We start from the raw sequence: 20,914 nt of genomic DNA, 5'->3' as shown, positions 1-20,914 counted from the left end.
ATACACACACAAAAAAATTCCTTTTCTTTTTCCTTGCTCAGTTTTAGTTATTATTATTTTTCAGGTTTTAGACTTGAATAAATCTGTTTCTTTTCTCCGGTTTCGACCCAATCAGATATCTCTTCAACCCCATAGCACGAAATGGTCTGTAGGTGGAAGCACCTTCCTCCCGTGGGGAGTACTCGTGCATCAAGATGGCGCGGCAACGTTCCGAGCGCTCGGCGTTGAACTCTGGCGAGAGAGCGTGCCTACATATCTTTCATGGAACGTAGCATAAGGTGAACCCTCTAATTCCGCGGTATCCAGTTTGTACGGAGGCTGTTGACCTTTTCCTTTTTCTCTCGACCCCAGAGGGCAAATTGCACCATATCCTGGGCCGTTACTTTCGTTGCCTTTATTGACTAGTTAGCTAAAAGCTAGCCACGGGTGTGCATAGGATGTGGAGCTTGGGGGCTGGGGGTGGGTGGGATGGAGCAGGAAGGCGAGTGATTCAGCACTACCAAAAGCCCTCTGCCTGAACGGGCAGGTGAATGGCTCAGTTCGCGAACTTGCAATCTCGGGCAGCGCGAAATGCCATTGGTGCGGCAAGATTCTCTTTATCTGGTGTGTGAATTATATCGAAGCATACTTGTGCGACAGTCTGAGGGGAGGAACAGGCACTGACGTTCCTAGGCAAAATCCCCAGTAGATGTCTTCTTACAGAAACGTCTAATTTGTCGGATTTTGAGGGATTGAGATGCACCGATAAGGCTGGAATGTGGCGCTCAGCATCTCCCCACCCACCTTTCTCACCAACAAGTTACATGGCACCAAGACATAGATTGCATGCTACCTTTCCTACCATGGAAATGAGTGATTTCACAATGGTGAGGCAACCACATTGTTCAAAAAGACAACCAAATGTGTATCATATTTCTTGGTACAGCATTAATAAAAGAAGTACAGAATATATTTGTGAATACTATAGGTGAACATTTATTTCAGTTTTTTTTAACCCAAGAAAGAACCTTCCTGAGCAAGAAAAGGCTAATAAATTGGACTTTGCAATGCTGATCATTTGATCTGCACTCATTTAGCAGTTTTCTGAAAATACTAAATTTTTTTTTTTTGTGGTTTGGGGAGGGAGTTCTTTAGAATGCATTTTAGTTTATACTGATTAGAAATACAGCTGACTTCAATAAGAACAACAGCTTTTTAAAAAAAAATCCTTGGTGGTTGTAAGGCCAAGATGCCTCTCTTCTCTCACTTGAGGCAAAGCTCAGAGAAAGCTTGCTTTGAAAATTGGCAGTCATAGACGTCTAGAAGGCAATACTAGTGAGGTCGCAAATAGCACTGCCTGACAAAAGATGATTGCTTTTGATAGCAGAGGTGCGATGGGAAATTGCTGGCCTTCCACAAATGTTGTATTGCAGGCACTAAATAACCTTCCCTGCTATTAGGGTGTATTGGGAGTTGTGGGGAGGGTGTGCTTGCTTAGTTTCCCATTCTGTGACTATGTCTTTTGATGGCCATCATCACCGCACTTGCTTGGGACAAAGGTCTACTAATTTGTCCAGTGCCAAATAAGTAAGGTACACCACCCTTGCTAAACACACACACATACATACACATGTATAATGTTTCACCTATTAGACAGCTGTTGGGGTTTTGCCTAGGGTCATTAGAGTCAGTTTTATTCATTCAGACTGTCGCAGAGTAGCCTTGGATATAATTCACAAGCTAAGTAAAGAGGACTTTGTTGCTCATATGTGTATTTGATGCATGTATGTGTATTTGCTGCACATGTGTATTTGCTGTATGCTGTATTTTGTGTGTGTGTGTGCATGCATGTGCTTGTTTGTGTATGAAGGTGCATTTGATGCCATCTCACAAAATAGTGTCACCAGTTGAAAGAGTTCTTTTCTTTTTGGCTGTCTGAGGTGCATCTGTAATTCCAAGATCAAGTCGTTTTCAAGTCACATTCCAGCAACCAATAGTAATGAATTTGTTGGCTGGGAAAGGCGTGTAAGACAGACTGTTTGCTGTGATAGCACACTTGTTCCTGGAATATTCATTTTTCTCTGTGGTTTCTCTGGGTAACACTGATTTGTTTGAGATATTTATGCATGTATATATATAAAATAAAGACAGGAGAAAAAGATGTGCAGAAAAACTCAGAAAGGCTGATTTATTTTTGTCATAAAATAATAGTGGTGGATGTAGTAGGGAGTTTTGCTCCATTGAACATGATGCACCTTAAATGTGCAATTAGGCAAGGCAGATATAGCGTTGCCCAAAAAATAGGGAGGAGGGAGTCCAAACGACATTTCTCCAAGACAGGGGACAATTTGTGTTGGTAAATTACACCTCGTGGCATGTTTATTGTGTGATTGCAGACGTTTTGTTTCCACTAGGTTTACATAGCCGACGGTCGATTTTCAGCCCCTTCGCATTGTTGACATTTTTCCTGTATGGCTTTGTGTTGTTGGTGGGGGCTAGGGTGAGCAGCCCTGACTTGTCTCAACCTCCTGTCAACCTCAACCTTGCCGCCAACCTTGCCTCCCTGTGTGACAAGGAGCGGGGTGGGCGGTTGGGCAGGACAGCCACTGGCTTAGTGATCAATAGTGTTGAAAACCATTTGTCTGTTAGGGAACGTGAAACCGTCACTGTTTTATTTCCTGCCACAGACATTAGTTGAGGTTCGAGTGCAACAGGCCTCCAGTTTGGTCCTTCAGTAGTTTGATATAAAGTTTAAAAAAAAAAAGACTAGCACTCACAGACTGTTAAACACTTTCTTAGAAGCAAGTTAAAAAGATGGCATAAGGAAATATTCAATGTTAAAACATTATTTCAGTTTTTTTGCAACGTGTATTTTACTTAAGTTAATTTGCCTATATGGAGTAGGAAACTTATTTGTCTGTCATCAAAATAGGTACTTGCTTATAGGTAGAAAAGTCAAGTAGATCCGAGTTACATCACATTCATACTGCTAGGAAACAAAATATAACATTAGCAGAATTTTCTTGTGCATTCATACTTCTTTTGAAAAGTGGAATTTTTTTATTTAACATTTTATTTCCGTGACATAACATAACACTGCTTGTCATTCAAGTCTGTATTTATGATATCTACTATAAAACCTGTCCCCAACATAAAATAACCAAGGCCAGGATTTAAACAACTTTTTTCTTATGTACACGAGAATATTTTCATGAGTTTATGAAGAAGGATTTGTTCTCAGAAATAAAAAAAATTATGCTTTAGTCTTCCTGCTCACAGAATATACTAATATGTAAGTATATGCTATACTTTGGCAGTTGTTTGATGCTGATCTCATATGGAGAAAAAAGTACAAGAGTGCTTATACACTTGTATCAGAATGCTGGTGTAAACTTGAAAAGTGGATTTTTATGTATATTTTTTTTTAGGGATGGTTGGAGAGGCATCATCCAGTTTGGTTTTTACCTGTGGCAGTTTAATAGCACTTTCACTGCCAGCCGTTTATTGCTAAGGTGTACCTCACCCAGAACAGTATGAGTAAACCGCGATTTGAAGTGTTAAGTGGGAGACATTTGAAAGAATTCTTAGTGCGTTATCTTAAGCAGAGCTACTATCGAGTTGAGTGTCCGCATTCTTGAAGTAGGCATACTTGACTTTAAAGGTTATAGGATGAAGGCCAGCTTCTTCGGGTGACTAGAAATCAGTGTTCGTCGCCAGCCAGTGACTGGTAGCTGATTTGTTCAGGAAGGTGAAAGTCAGCGTAAAAGAGGGGCTCCACCTTGGCAATATGCCATTTAAAGTTCACTTTTAATTCTTTCTGAAAGAACTAAGAAATCGAATTGAGAAAATAGAAGAAAGTAAAGCAGATTTCTCATGTTTTTGCTAACCCTCGTCTTTTGACAGATTCATTTTTCAAAACATTTTTTGTAGGTTTTTTTTTTTTACCTCCCTGCAGTTGTGTATGTTTGTGCACACAAATAATCTGCACTAACACACTGAGACCTCATACAGATTAATCTTTTAACGTGTTAACAGTGATGTGTTAATATGTACATTAATATTCAGTAACCATTGTTTTGAAATTGTGACTTGAAAAATGGATTGGATGAACTACAACTTGCAAGCACACCTTCTGACCTTCTGGACAAGTTTATTTTGCTTATTTCTGGAATAAGTTTATCCTGCATATTTCTGGAGCAAGTTCATCATGCTTATTTGTGGAGCATGTTTATAAACTGTTTTTCCAGAGGCTAATAGAGGCATGTGCATAGCAAGCTTTAAATCGAAATATGCTGTGTGGCGAAAATATTTGTAAGTGCTACGACTGCAAACAGTTCTTTTTGCTTTTGTTTCAGAATTTTTCACAGAATTATTGGACAATGCAAGAAGAGACTTGCATGAAATGTTTGTGAAGACATATGGATTGTTATACCAGCAAAACTCCGGAATATTTGCAGACCTTTTTACAGAACTTAGGGCATACTACAAAGGCAAGGACAAAAACCTCATGGATGTGATGGATAACTTCTTCAGTCGATTACTACAGAAAATGATTGAACTCCTGAATGGACAGTATGTATTTGACGATGAATACTTGACGTGTGTGACGGAACGCATGAATGATCTGAAACCGTTTGGAGATGTTCCCAACAAGCTTTCTGTGCAAGTCAAGAGGGCATTCATTGCTGCCAGAACATTTGTACAAGGTTTAGCCATTGGAAGAGATGTGGTGCTTACTGTGATGGAGGTAAGATTCCTTTATTTTGTTCTATGCTCAGTTTAGTAATGAAATTATTTAGTCATTCATGAACTGAGTGGTTTTTAAAAAATAATTTCGTGTGGCTTTTTAGCATTTTGAAACAGTGTTGGTGGTGGTGGTGGTGGTGCCTGTTATGGTGAGAAATCAGCAAGAAAACTCCAACAAAAGAAAATACACATAGTAGTATGTTAGGCATAAGTGATGCCGTTGCTGGTAATGAAAGATTGTAGGGTTTATTCACAAAGCTTATATGAATAAAAAAAAAATCCTCTTTCTGTTATCAATTTTGAACATGTAATCTGAATTTCTCAAACCCTTGCACTTTAGTGGAAATGGGACACAAAATAAAGGTAGAGTGCTGATATGAATAACAATCAAAAACGACTATCCTGCAAAATTAAATCAGTTAAAATGTACTAATTTGTAAAGCAAATAACTTTACAAAAATATTTTTTTATAATCTTTAACATGATATTTCTTCTTTGTTGTAATTATGCCAAAATACTTCTTGAAGAATATGCTTTTGTGGAGAACTAATGAAAAAGCAATGGCAAAAGATTGTATGTGTGTGTGGGAGGAATATGCTCTGACTATCTCTGAAGGAGGGAGGAATATCTCTGACTGCGAGAGGAGAGCACTTTAACAGCACACTTGCAGTTTTATTTTCCCACCCATCCAACTGACATTGCTTCCTGTTCTTTTTTTTTTTTACCCACCTCCCTGACTTCATTTTGAAGGAAACAAGGTCTATACTTCATAGTCTATTCAGCCATTGCGGCTTCTCTTTAAAAAAGGGTTTCCTTCCGGTGTTATTAAGGCTAAAGGTGTTCACAGCCTTGCCAGCATCGTTAGTTGCTAGGTTATGCACTAGATAAAGAATGCCAGAAGAAGAACTTCCTCATCATTTCATGCTTAGTTTAAGTATTAAAAGAATAGATGATAAGGTAGGTAGGATTTACTGACATTTTATTATCAGCAAAGTCTCTCCAGATGAAAACTTCAAAAGTAAATATGCCACAAGTGTGCATTACGCATGATGGATAAAGGTCTTAGATAGTGTAAAGTCAGTTTTGATTAGACAGGTGTAATTATGCACACATTTTGGTCTCTGTCATATTCATACTTTGAGGCATTTGCAGCAAAATATTTTTGTACTTTCTCGTGCATCATGTAATTGTTCTGAAGAGCTAACCTATCAAACATGAAATTAAGGTGGAAGTTATTGGAAAGTTAACGGAACAAAATATCATTATATCATTAGCTTATTGCAAAGCATGTTGTGGATTTTTATTTTTAGAAATACTCATGAAGATTGATCTAAAATGTTTAGTGCTAACATCATCGCTAGCCTGAAGGCTGGAACTAGTGCTAGAGCTTCAAGCATGTGCTGATGAGACGAAGCCCAGTTAGTGAGCCTGTTTTGTTATTTCAGGGGAGCACATCTTGACCTCTTTCCATATCGATGAATGGGACAGTTTCTTACTGAGATTTTTGGGACTGAATATCTTATAATTAATGAAACTGATTTAAAAAAAAATTTGGTTTAGCTTTTGTCATGGTACTGTACTTTTGTCCCCCTTCATTATTTCCACATTTGCTTAACACTAATGAATATAGCAGAACAGGATTTATACGTACAAGTGCACAAAGACATATACATGTGTGTATTTTTCTTTTGGTCGACTTTCTTTGGTAGGAAGTAGAGTAATTGCTCCAGATAACTGTTGTGGTACTGTAGAGACTATAGTATTGTGCTTTTCAGTAGAAAATCTAAATTATGGTGAGATTAAAAGTTTGTCATTGGAGAAAATAAATATTACTAGTTTGTAGTCAGATAGATATGTCTCATTTGAAACTCATATAGGAAAGGTTTAATGATAAAGACCACATGTTTTGTCATCCATAATAATATTGATGCTTTTTCATTTGCCAAGAAGGTGCTATGGATTATGTCCTCTTAGAATGGCAATATTTATGACACCGCTTTCTGCTTGGAATGCCTTATGTAGCTCACGCTTTTCCAGGCACATTTAGTTTTTGACACAGCAGCATCCCAACTGTGTTATATTAGGCTCAGATATGCCGACATGGAAAGTCTGACATTCTGGTCAGAATTTAGGGAAGCTTAGCAGATATCTTTGCAGCACTTTCACAATCATCATAAAAAAGCCATAAAGTATGCTTCCATAGTTTGGGAACTTCCTGTTTCTGGGCTGTGACAGAGGAAGTAGCAGCGTATGCCTTGGGACACAATTTTTTTATTTTTACGAAACAAAAACTGTTTATTGCCAGAACCCTGTGGTCTAGCCATCTCATCTCCCTGTGTGCATGGGGGATTTTGTGGTGAGGAGTGCAGCCATCTCCTTGGAAGCTTGGAAGGCGTTTCTGTCTGAGATATAGAAGATGATCCAGACCCCACAGCAGATATAATGCTGAAAGGTTACACTCAACCCTGCCGCTTACTCTGTGTCATGCCTGGCTTGGGTTTGAGCAGTGATACACTTTCATCATGTTTGACACTGCTATGGACAGGTCAATGAAAATGTAGACCTGATTATGAATGGAGAACATTTAGGATAAGCAGAATGATTTCTAGAATGTTCAGGATAAACACAAATAATTTCTACCCCTCAGGTCTTTTCTATTACAAAAGAACTCTTCTTTCAATGTTTTGCAAGGATAGAGAGTCATGCTACAAGGAACGGTGCTTGATACACTAGTTGTGAGACTACTGGTCTGCTGGGTGTTACGTTTGATTAATATAGAAATACACTGCTTGAACTATTGTTGAAATTCTTGGAGTGGATTCTTAGGGGTAGGCGAGAGCAGGTAATGTAGAATGCAGTTCTCATACGCAGCTTATCGCTACTGTTGGATCCGAAAACATTCAGACCAATACAAGCTATTGGGGAGATGTCGGCCCTGAAGGCTAGTAGTATTGACCCTGAAAAGCCGAGAAGCTGAAGGTTACTCTGATTTCAAGGTAGCATTTAAACTCTTTTGTCCTTTTATTTTTATTACTCCAGAGTTTCACCGTAGTGGCAAGTGCCTAAGAAGAAGAGAAAGAAAGGCACATGCGTTTTTTAAAAATTGCCATGGGACTCTTTTTTTTACATGCCCTCATTCTCAATTCACATTCATTTCTGTTCTCGTTACATAATCTGTCCTCGTCCTCAATGTTTTTGTTTGTTTTTGTAAACGGTGTGTGCTGCTTTTTTGAAGTATACCTCATTTGTTGGCTATGCTTTGTGTGTGTTTGAGAGAGAGGCAGCAATAATGTTATGCCGTTGGGATGAGTTTGGCGGTGCACAGTTTACAGAGCAAGGTCAGGTACACAATACACTGGAGACCAGCTGGATGCTTTTCCTTGCATTCAGGGCTGCCTGGGTATGGCGGGGTGGAGAGGGCTGGGTGCCTTAGCTTTGAAGCGCGAGATAAGACGAAGGTGAGCGAAGAAGAGAAAAGGCTTGTTATCACTGCAGTGAGAAACTTAGGGTTGAGATGTCGTCTCTCGGACAAAGCTCTGTGATACATGTCCATAAGGGAATTTCTCTGGGTGCTCCGGTTTCCTCCCACCTCCCTCTCCTCCCATCTCCCTCTCCCCCCACAGTAGGAAATCTCTCCAAGCACTTCAAATAAACCAACAAGCAAGAGAAATGCCCGCTAAGTTTATAAATTAAATTACTTTTTTTCCTTTTTAAGTGCAGTATGTAGAAAATGGCACACTTTATCGTGATTTGGAAAAGCGTATTTGTTACAATTCCATAATTTGAAGATATGACAATATGATAGAGTGCTGCAGGACAAGAATATACTTTAAACCTGTAACTGCCAGTCCATTCTTTGTTATTTTTGTCAGAATGGGTAATTTTTCTGTTGTTTCTTAAATCAGATTATCGTCTTGTCGCAGGATGTCTTGTCTATTTCAGCTTGAAGTTATTCAGGGAAAGTTTATTTATGCTGCTTTTTGCTGTCATTCAGTGCATAGCATTGAATCGGAGTTTTGTTTACTTGCTTTCCTTTCAGTCTGGCAATGATCAGCCTGCTGGTGACTGGTTTCCATAATTTCTTTTGGTAGAGAGAGGGAGAGAGAATTCTCTACCCATCTTTTTAGGATGTTGCTGCTTCTTATTCTTATTCCTGTTTTAAGCATTAAGATCATGCTTTTTAGGAGCGTATATGCCATATAAATCTTCTTTTATTATTATTGGTGTAGATCATCTTCTCATCCAGAGCAGAGTACAGTCTTTTCTGATGAAATTCTTAATTTGCCCAAGTCCTTTTGCTCTTGTGGATTCCAACTAGCATGTAGTATGTAATTATTCATTCTTGGTATGATCTGTGCATGTTTCCCTGTTTTGTACATTGTACGTGTATTTCAAAAGCTAGTTGTTAGTTTGCCTTTGGTAGTATCGAGGGCTTTCTTCATACCAACATCTTCCTTCTTGGTTTCACTGTTGGCACACATACAGTTTTCTATGAAGAGTTCAGGTAGACCTCTATACACATTAATCAAAGAAATTCTCTGTCGCAATGTCAGTAGCATGTTCTTTTTACTTTACAAGTCAGGGTTGTGAAGGCTGAGTTAAAACCCTTACCCTGTAGGACCGGTTGGTTGTGCTTTATCTGGCTCCTACTCTGAGAGACCTGTCTGACTTGGGTGGCCCTGCTAGGAACACTTCCGTCAACACAGCTCTTCAGTCACTGGGGCACACAAACTCCCACGTTAAGGTAGCAATTGTCTAGACCCTAGGGAGACCACCCCATTTAAATCGGTACATTCTCTTTATCTCAATTCTCCCTTGTAGGCATTAAAAGGCGAGACAGTGGTAGACATTTGACCACCTAGCTACCACGGGGAGTTGTGGATATCCAGTGAACAGTCAGAAGGGAGGAAGAGTTAGTGCTAACATGAGCATTGTTTTGTATGGTGCAGATTCCACCGACGGATGCCTGTGTACGGGGCCTGGTGCGGATGACGCACTGCCCGAAGTGCCGCGGACTGACCAACACCAAGCCCTGCAACAACTACTGCCTCAACATCATGAAGGGCTGTCTGGCACAACACGCTGAGCTCAACGCTGTCTGGAACCAGTATATTGGTGAGTAGCCTGAACGAGTGACAAATATTCCATCTCTAAACACATAGGGTTCTCAGACTGCTGGTTAAAGTTGTTGGAGCTTTTCACACCCTTGCTTAAACTTTATTTTTACTTAATACCCTCATATAAACAGTACAAGTTTTATCAACCAGTCACAGAAAAACAGCCGCTGATGTACTTGTATTAATATTACCGCTGCCATGACACCCGATATCAAGAAACAGCTTTTATTAGGTTTTAAGTGGTGTCACTGATATTTTGTTAGCAAATATTGATGAAGTAGCAGTCTTATGCTTGGTTTATTTATAAAAAGAACTGATGGAACTTTTGACCTCAACATATTTATTTTTCAGAACCTGACACCAAATCCTTTTTTTCTTTTTTAATCCCTTTGACAAATTTTCTTTTCGTAATTTGGAATTGTATGTACGAGGTAGGAAAGAGGGAGTGAATGAGCGAGCGACGGCCTCGTGCATGGGCGGGGCAGGCTGGGGAGGGTTGGGGAGAAGGGGTAGTGCATGTGTGCGCGTGCGTCCGAGCGTGCCCATTCCTGTCGTTACTGCTGTCACTCGATCCTCCCAGATTACGCGGAGAGAGCTTCCTAATACGCAGTCATGCGGCACACATCGGTGCAGATTTTTATCTGTCGATTCCAGCATGGCTTAAAGCTCTTCTCTCCATTGCTTCATTTAGTCTCTTTCCAGCGCAAATATAAAATGGAAATTATATTATCATTCTTTAGAGGGGGGGGGGAAGTCCAGTTGATTGTGTAAATTAGAAAATCATTTATATCAAAGATTACACGCCCTGCTGCCTCACCATCTCACACCAGCTGTAACCTGTGGGCGAATATTCGGTGTCTGTAAGGTCTAGCTGCGTGACTAATGCCTAGCACTTTGCTAAATACATTTTATGTGTATGTTAGCCGAGTTCCTGGCGGTAGCATCCAGCTAGTGATGGGGGATGGGCTGTGCACCTGGTCTGTGATCGCTTGATCTTTCTTTGCCCATGAGGATTTCGTCTGTAGACAGCCACCCGCTCTCTGAGACGACTTGCCGAGTGACTGCTTATTTTTAGCGCCTTGTCAGAGGTCTGCTGCCTTTGATGCTGTAAACATGCTTGCACTTGGCAACCCCTTCAAAACATCTGATCTTGGAAACCTGTAATCTTGTTACGCCGGAAGACAATCTTGTTAGCATTGCGTGCCTCCAAATTAAAGTCGACGTAGTAATGAGGTTTAAAGCTAGGCCAGCATGGAGATTTGCCTTTGATGTTGCACGCAGTCGGATGCCAGTACAATATTGGGACAAAAACCTTAACATATTATACTTAGCATTCTGATACGACATTAATTTCTGAACAAAATCATCATTCTTACTCGCCAACAAGAACAACTTGTGAATTAGCATAAATTTCAGGTCTTGCTTTTCGGATTTCGAGAGAAAGATAATACTACTTTTATTATACCACTTATATTGTCTGATAGATTCTTGTGTGGAGTAAATAATCGTGCTCAAAAGGAAGGATTACGGAACAAAATAAAATTCTCCAAGAAAAAGGGAAAAGGTGTAATGCAGTAATACTGGTGATAGAATGGAGAAGTTGCCCATAAAACTAAACGTTTTGAACAAATAACAACAGAGATGGTAGTGCTTGTTAGGGGGAGGGGAAGACTCCAGAATCTGTTCATTAGATACATTTGGCCATTAAGCATATAACTTTATTTGTGAGCACTTGGTGAACTACAGCGAGAGCCAGCGAGCTCATTAAGCAGTAGAATGACCCGACGAGTGTCGGCCACTACGTGCGATTTAGCCCAGGAGAGTGATAAGTCTACTCCTTATCTGACTGTAACATGATGGGTATTGCCTGCTAGACACAATCCGCATTGCCATTCAGGCAGTAGAGAAGGACTTCAGATAATCATCATGATCATTATTGTAATAACCATATTAGCATCACATTTTTTATAGCATACTTCCTTTTCATAAGGCAGTAAATGTAGAGCTCAGATAATGATGATGATAATCATCATCTTTATTGTAATAATCTTATTACTATTACACTGTAATACCACACTTCCCTTCTCATAAGGCAGTAGATGTAGAGCTCAGATAATAATAATTTTTATTATAATAATCTTATTACTGTTACACTGTAATAGCACACTCCCCTTCTCATACTAGATGTAGAGTTCAGATAATGATAATTATTCTAATAGTCGTATTAATACACACTTTCATAGTGCACGTCCCTGTGCATGGAGGTGAACTCGGTGCGATGAACATGGAGAAAGTTGTAATTAGAACATTCTCGTCGCCTCCTATTACCACCAGGAAATGCCGGCCGCATCACTGGCAGGACTGGCGCGCAAATTTATGAGATCTTCAGCTCTGACACGAACCCAGGGATCTGCTGGTCTTGTATCCTGCACAGTCTGTTCACTCCCACTGTATAAACACAATGATTATAATATCTACATCACTGTAATATAGCATGAGTGAAAAAACTGTTTAGAGGGAGAGAGATTTAAAAAAATTTTTATTATTAATAGTCTGCAAAACATGTCTCTCCATTTACTGTATGGTCTGTTTTGCAATACAAAGATGGGGTGTAGAAAGTTTTTTTTTAAATCCAACTTGTTAGGCCAGGACAAGTACTTTTTACTATATATATATTTACTATGCGTTGACAGGGTTTTGAGTAGTGAAGCTTGCACTACGAGGCTACGCGAGCGCTCTTGTCAGTGCAGACGTTCGGGGGCATTTTTATTTTGTGTGTATGTGTGCGTGGGGGGACCCCAACTGAAAGGCAGTCACGTGACTTTAAGGGTGGCTGGAGAGGGAGGTGTTAGGAAATATGCTTTTTCTTGGCCAAACTTTGGCTAATGCGGTGCCGATCTCCCCCCTCTCGCTGGCATTACCACCCCCGACCCTCTGCGGAATGAGGTACCCGGTGTACAACCGAGGAGGTACGCATGGGGATCTTGGGCATTCCATTCAGACTTTGATGTTCTTACTCGACTCTACCCATTAGGCTGTCGGCTTCCCCATTTATATATAGACATATACTTTCTACCTTTTTATCACTGTCACTCACTCACAGCAGCACAGATGCTGTGCAAGGCATGCCGATTAAAATGGAATGAGGTGGATTTATTTTCACCTCAGTTCTAAATCGTCTTTCTCATATGACAAGTCTCGAGTTTTAAAGCCACTCCGGTTATTCGTTTTATTTTCGTCAATATATCGTTTGGCAGTTGCTTGCACACATCGCGTGCTAAAAAAAAAAAAGAAAAGAAAGAAGAAAATGCTCTTTTTTCATCATGCCGCTGCCCTTCACCGTCACTTGTCAGGGAGGGTAGGGAGGAGTCTGGGGAGAGAGCTGCAAGCCATGAAACTGTAGAAGCAGCCAGCAGTGTGAAGTGAGATGACTGATCGCACTTCAGTGAGTGTCGCCTTGCACTGTGACTCCTTGGATGACTGAGGTCACAGAGCCTCCCTCTCTCGCTCGGTAACGAGGTGTTCTCAGCCGCTGCTCGTATGGTCGCATTCTTAGTCACACCAAGAGAATACTGACTTGCACATATTTCACGGGTGGATGGCATTCCCCGTGAGAGTAAGTTTTTTTTTTTTTTAGCCACTTCTTGGCTGTATACTGCGCGACCTTTGCTAATGCATCTCCCCTTCACTTTATGAATACGTTTTAGAGAAAACGAATCGCCTTATGGGAGATGGAGGAGAGGGAGGGAGTAGGAGGCAACCACCCAGTTGCAGAGGGTTGAGAAGGTAATTGCATAAACTGCTTCAGTCGCCTTTTTTTGTAACTGAAATTCGATCCGAACAGTTATCAAGTGCACCATAAAAATGGCACATTCCATTATTGTTTCCTCACTTGTTGGTCGGGCCGTAATGAATCTTATATTTGCAGGCTTCTTGGAGTAAATTCTGCACTAAGATGACCCTTGCCAGGATCGATGGGGTTGTCTGCTGCCTCGGCCACGCGCTTTCCTCACATTCCTCCTCCTCCTCACATTCTCCACAAAGCAGGGTCCATCGGGCAGGCCCACCAGTCGCAACCTTTGTCCCAGCTAGGAGCCGCCAAGTTTGGCCCGCCATGACGCGGCTGCATATTTAATGCGCGGCCTGCCAGCCCTCGGGCCACCATGTTAAAAAGAAGCAGCTGCGACGCTCTCTACCCTTTATTACCCTCGGCGGCATGGAAGTGCATTTATAGAGCGCATTTCCCTAAGCTTAGTGCGCTTACATAGACATGGAATTAGACATGGTGAAGTCACACACAAGAGAGTTAATCAGCGTGAGGCCGCTTTTACACCCTTGCTGTCATGTTCGCGACCCTTCACCCCCACGCAGGGCTCTGCAGGGAGGGAGGGATGTGCTCTTGAAGGAGGGCTGGAGCGGGCTAGCTTGCCGTGCAAACAAAAATAGAGGGATCAGCGGATGGAGAATATCAGAGTGAAACATCAAATCATTTCTGCAGCTGGCAGAATCTGTGATGTTACTAGGTGACATGTGCCTATGACATGATGGTTCATTGGACCACGTGACCTCTATGCCGAAATGATAAAATATTTTGTTAAAAATCCACACGGTTAATACTCAGCTAACGGTTGATACGTGCGTTCCTGATTTTTTTTCATAGGTGCGAAATAATTCGGAGCAATGAAAAACGAGTGGGGAAAGAGGGGTTGAATGGTAGGGAGAGATTCAGTAGACGATGATTATTACACTGGTGGAACTTCTTTGTGCGGAGGGTGCTGGAGGGAGCGCGAGTCCTATTTTTATCGCACGTAGCCGATATTGTCCTAGCACGGCGCCGGCTCCTTTTATCCGTCTGCTATCGCAGCAATCTGCTGGCATGTTTCACCTGCCCTCATTAGTGGCTTGAGGTCAGGGAGAGGTAAAGAGAGTCCAGCAGACAGCTGCCTGGGCTAGCATTCGGCAGCAGGGGTGACGTTCGCAGCATGGGTCTGAAAGTGAAGCTTTGGGTGACGCCCCTGATGACAGGTGAAGACTAGCGACACTGTCTGCACATGTGGACAGACATTCACCCTTTCCCTCGCCTCAAATTACCCCCCTTCCTTCAATTTTTCCCTTTTTCCTTCTGTCGGAATCCGGTGGGGCAGCGGTTAGAATTATCCCCCAACACAAGTTGATGATCGGCGATCGTCGGTTCGGATCTCTACTCGAGCGCGTGCTTATTTTTCTCTTGCATGTAGCACGTGCTGGCTTTCTTGTCGTGATGAAAGGTTTAGTTGCTGGCTGCTGATTCGGTGCAAGACACCAATTACCGCCGCTCCCCATCTCGTCTGCCACGTGTTTTTTTTTTTTTTATACAATTGCCAACGTCAGTGTTTCTTGATAGGCTGTATATATCTCTCTCCCCCTCCCAAGATGGAAGAGAAAAAAAAACTGCATTTTCGCCATATTTTACAGTTTTACATCCGTAAAGGGAAGAACGCGTGTCAAGCTTGAGAAAAAATTGCATAAAGTTAGCGATGACAATTCTTTACAACATCAGTGCCAACGATGGTTCACGAAGTTCCGTGCTAGTGATTTCGATCTCAACCACGCTCCTCGGCCTTGGAGGCTCACCGAGGTTGATGATGTCAGAATAAAGGTGTTGATGGAGTCAGACCCACGTTACACGACACGAGAGATTGCAGCAACATTCCACATCCATCATGCAAGCATTCATGTCCTCATGAAGAAGCTGGGATGCGCAGGCATGCTCGATATTTGTGTTCGTCATGAACTCAAAGAAATTCACTTGACGGCGTGTATAAACATCTGTGATTTGCTCTTTAAACGCGAGGAAAACATTCCTTTTATTGAAGCGACGGATGACTGGTGATGAGAAGTAGTTTACAACAATGTCATGCGCAAACGGTCTTGGTTCTGGCGTGATGATTCGCTTCAAACGACTTCGAAAACAGACATTCATCAGAGGAAGGTTATGTTGTCAGTGTGGTGGGATTTTTTAAGGTGTAGTGTTTTTCAAGCTCCTTCCAATTGATTGTTTCAATCAATTCAAATGTGTACCGTCGGTCATTGGACAGTTTGAATGAATCCATCATCCAGAGCTCGTTAATCCTAAAGGAGCTGTGTTCCATCATGACAACACATAAGTTTGATCAGCCCTCAAAAATTATTGGAGCCTCGGATGAGATGTGTTGCCACATTCACCTTACTCACCTGACCCTGCACCCTCAGACCTTCCATGTTTAACTCTTTCAGAATTTCTTTTATTCAGAATTCAGTTTAGATAAGAGGCTTTGAAATCAACACCTTGTTCAGTTTTTCGTCTGTAAAGACAGGTCCTTCTATAAACGAATAATTATGAAGTTCATTGAAATATGGAAAAGGGGAAATATATCATTGATTGCTCTTTGTTCCTTATGTAAATAAAGACCTCCTTCAAAAACAAATAAATACGTCTGGATTATCAGACACCCTAGGCGAAATACTGGGACATTTGTCTTCCAAACGAAGCTCAGTTTACTCTTGATTACCTCGCTGTTTTCGTCAATAAGGATGTTATCGCGATAGATATTCAGTGATTGATCTTCCAGTATCTGTTCGTTGCGGAGACTCAACAAGTCTCTCCCCCTAGCTCGTCTCCTCTCCCCCTAGCTCGTCTCCATCGCCGCGGTCTCTTCACTACTGTCGCGAGCTGAGCGCGGAAAGGCATTCAAGCAGCTAACCACCCAGTAGGCCACTTTCTTATTATCTTTCTGCCCTGAAGTGTGGGTCGAGAGTGTGGCGGTGGGTGACCTAGGTCGCGACGAGGATGAAAGGTGGTGAGAGAGAAAGAGAGAAGGAAAGGGGGAAGAGGGGGTCGGCTAAGGGGGGGACCCCGCCGGCTGCTACGGCAAATTTGCCGCATTGACTGTTTCCGAGTCGCCTGCTCTGTCGCGGGATTATAAAATGATTTTGTACCCCGATTTCATGACTGTGAAATGATTTCTGTCGAGGCGGTGCCTGTGATCTGTGATGCGCGAAGAGAGTAAAAAGGCACTAGGACGGTTTTTAGGAGGTGGTCTGAGCAAATGAAGGTGCCAGGGTGTGTGACGTGATTATGTGAACGTGAGCTTTGAATATAGGTTACCAGAGGGGGCCGCTCATCTTCTTTGTCGGGTAAAAAAAAAAATGCCATCATCTGGTCTCAGCCTGTTGGTCTTTGCCTCCTCGCGACACCCTCGCCCCAGTCTACAAAGTAAAGTTTTCGGAAGTACTGACGATACAGTATGCGTGAATAAATAATGTTTGCTTGCAGCTTGGCTAGGCAGGTAGAGGGAACGAGGGAAAAGACTTTGAGAGCATCCCCTCTCCCCCTTTTTTTTAACACTCTCCTGCGCCATTTTTCTTTCTCCACAGCTACTTTGTTCGTCGACAACACTGGGCCGTGTCCCCAGCCCCCTTGAACTACCACTTCCACCTCCTTCCCAGGTATCCTCCCTCTACCAACCCACCTCCCCTGTTCTCGATCCTCCTCGAGTACAAGATTGGAGGTGGAAGCTGCAGAGAGCAGGAGAGCCCGGTGTGCCTTGCATTTGTGTATCTTGTCTGTAGGCCACAGCATTCATCTCTGACAGGCTGAGTGGAAGTACCGGTCCTGGAAAGTGTTCAGTTACTTTCCTCATCTCCCGCCTCTACTAGCGGCCCTTGTCACTGCCCCAGCATTCCAGGCCTGGAAAATTGCAGGCGCGTAAAAGATTAAGCCATTATTAAATTGTAAAACAAATAGTCGAGTGTCATCAAACTTTTTCTCGAGAAATGATCATAATATACACGCAGATATTTAATAAATGGGTGTGTATTATAAAAACAAATAATCAGATGTGCCAAAGGTCGACAAAGACCTACCTACATTCAAAGATGTGTTTAGGAAATAAAAGCTTTGGGTATGCATGAGGCTGGGACAGAAAGCAGATGATATTATTAATACTAGAAGTCCTTAGCTTGTACTTTTTTTGGTAACATAACATGGAAGGCAGAATAATACATTTCAGAAATTGTATTTCCAAACATTATTTAATTGAAACAAATCCACCGGTCTTTATTCCATCATGAGAGCAGCATGACTTATTTTCTTGTTATGGGTGGAAAGGAACGAGAAGAATAGGGGAAGATGGGAGGTGGAGGAAAGCACGCAGATGACTGTGAGCTGTGGATTTATTCAAAGAAAGGAAGTTTGTGAGAGGGGTCCAGAAAAGAGTTGGCGTTCCTATCAAACACAAACTTATTTGAAAAGATTTTGTCAGTCTTAGTTTCGTTTTTACTCCCTCTTTCCCCCACCCTCTCATCAGACTGAAAACGATTAACTCATTAGTGGATGTGTACAGCTTCTCAACTATGATTCCTTAGTCTGTGGACATGTGTGTGTGAGAGAGAGAGAGGGATATGGTGCATTATTTATGTTTCATTTGGTGAAAGTGTAAGCAGATCTTGTAAAGCGCAGTGAGTTTGGGTTTGATTGAGACACAGCGCTATAAAGATTCTCTAATGATGATGATGAAACGTGTGGTTCTAATGATGGAGGGCGGAGGATCATTCTATTTGAGTGCTAGGCCAACGCTCTGCTCCCCTACTTTGAACATTTTATTATTATTTTATTATTATTGTGGTTGCCAGTTAAGGCGACATCACATGCGATGGTGCAGGGAGTTGATGGTGGTGCTCGGACCTTGAGTCTCAGGCCTGTGTCGACCCCTAGGGATGTCCAGCTTTCAATTTCTTGGAAGCCGTTAGCCACGAATTGTCTGTAGTTTTGTTCATGCAGGCAATAATAATAATGATAGTTATTTGTAGTGCGCAGCACCACGACTAGGATAGATTGCTGTGCAGACAAGTAATGATAAATGAACCGATAGTGGACGGTGAGATATGTACAGACACTAAGCGATGTAAAAGAGCGGTGGTGTAAAGAAATGGGACTGGAACTCTAGCAACACTAGAGAAGCCTGTGTTTGGACAGGCGGCAGGCAGAAGAGGATGCCGTGAGATTGGGAACTTGTTGCTGCGTGTACGAAGTATCACTTGACTCGCGTCGCCCTTTGATGTTTAGAAGAAGGTGGAGTTTTGCATGTGTAATTGTGGGCCTGAGTGCAGCCACCTCTGGCACTTGGCCAGCTCTCGGTCTGTCATGTGCTTTAGACAAGGAGCTTTTTTATTGGCTCTTTTTGTTTATCACGTGACCCAGGGAAGCCTCAACGGCCGCATACAGGAGTGTGTGATTGTATCAGCGTAAGCCAGTCTTAGCTTCCTTTTTTTTTTTTCTTCAAACACCTGTCTTCGTTGACAAAAGAAGGCCTTTTCTCCCAAAGTTGTCAATCAAGCAGTTTAACCCGTTCTTACTATTACCGCCCCTGCATTTTAAAGTATTGAGTACAGGGCGCTTGTAAATCTTCAGCACCGACAGGGGCTTGGGCGGTTCACACGTGGGGATGATTAACAGAAGAATCACGACTTCCCTCTGTTGACAACTCCAGACTGACAACTCGATTTATCGCTCGCACTCTAGCGGTGTGTGGAGTTACCAGACCAGAAGGACCGAGTCTCTGTAATGTGTGTGGAAGGGGGGAGGGGATGAGGGTTGCAAGTATGTAGTACTAAGCCAAGTAGGAATTCAGCTCCTCCTGTCTTCCCCAACACGTCGCAGGTACAGTCTTAACTCATTATCTCGTCTTCATACTTAAATGTTGGGAGAGAGGGTGGTGACAAAATATAAAATCGAAGAGTAGCTTTTTGGGGTAAATCTGCCCTGCCCTAAGCATGGCGGAATTCGGGATCGGCGAAATAACGGGTGTGTGTGTGGGGTGGCAGGAGTAGGGTGGAAATAAAGTGAGACTGAACTCGGGGTGTAAGACGAGGAACACCACTGTATAAATAATACACCGACGGTGATGATTTTATTAACCTGCTCAAAGTTGCAGTGTCAGGTAGGGATTTTTTTTCCTTTGAAAGATAACATTGTATCTCGTTTAAAATAAGGACTGAAGACTGACTATCCGTTAAAAGTCAATGCAAAGACGAAATACGAACCTTCAGTCATTTTTTTCCCAAAAGAGTAGACATTACAGCCTTTTAAGATCATTTACCTCGATTCACACCGAGCGCGAGAGGGGAGGTGGGATCATTTTCCACACGACAAGAAAATAACTGGAAGGATAATTAGCTCGACATTTTCCAAGGACGTTATTAACATACGCGCAGTTGCAGTTGTTAAGAGAAAGAGGATACCACCAAGGCACCACTTCCAGCTGCCAGCAGTTGTTGACACAGTATCTCTTGCTTTACAGAGGATGCTGTCGGAGACGATAATTGGACACCTGTTTTAATAGTAGGCTAAGTTGAAAACGTAGCTTCGGTCCTGCGAAGACGAGGTTAAATTTGGTCTGTGCACAGGATGGTGATTGAGGAAGGGAGGGGGAAGGGTAAGAAGAGAAAGACAAAGCCGTTTAAAAAGAAAAAAAAAAAGAAAAGAAAAAAGAGCAGCAGGTAGTTTCAGACTGGAGTTTACTCATGCCAAGCATGTTGGTACCCGTAATTGGATTTCGTCACGGCGTCTGTGCGCGCGACGATGTTGGCAGTGTGTAAATTGTAGAGAAATGGGAATGTAGGGGTTAAGTGTTTGTACCCTGATTTATGGTCAGAAACTGAACTTTTTTTTTTTTTTTGATGGGAGGGCTTCCTTTTTTATTTATTGAAAGCAAATGAGTTTAAAAGCTCAGTGCAAGATATTGTTCCTCATAATCTTGGGAGTACTATCCTTCTGTTCTCGAGATCCATGCCTGCAAACATCATGTACAGAAAAAAGTCAAAATAGTGACCTCTTGTTTGTATAACAGAAGTATAATTAACTTATGGTTCCAGCTTCACTCATTGGCTGTAGCCTTGGCAACGTACACGTGTCCGCACACAATCCTGATAAATGTATTGTTGCCCTTTGTCTGCATGATGTTCTGTCGCGTGTATCTCGAGAACAGATATGTTTATGTGTGTTTTGTGGGTGAGTGGGTATTCACTCAGATTTGGGGTTAAACGGGTAGCAA

General features: G+C 42.1%; 1 protein-coding gene across 1 annotated transcript in view; it reads left to right on the top strand.

Moving 5' to 3' along the window:
- Nucleotides 1-20,914, top strand: part of LOC112555876 (glypican-6-like) — a 68,287-nt gene that overhangs the window by 23,380 nt on the left and 23,993 nt on the right. The window contains 2 exon segments of the mRNA XM_025224441.1: nt 4,335-4,726; nt 9,675-9,840. Coding sequence (XP_025080226.1) covers nt 4,335-4,726; nt 9,675-9,840 — 558 coding nt within the window.

Source organism: Pomacea canaliculata, linkage group LG14, assembly GCF_003073045.1.
Source record: "Pomacea canaliculata isolate SZHN2017 linkage group LG14, ASM307304v1, whole genome shotgun sequence".
Classification (NCBI taxonomy): Eukaryota; Metazoa; Mollusca; class Gastropoda; order Architaenioglossa; family Ampullariidae; genus Pomacea; species Pomacea canaliculata.
The sequence above is the reverse complement of the archived record's forward strand: the minus strand, read 5'-3'. Positions and strand labels throughout refer to the sequence as shown.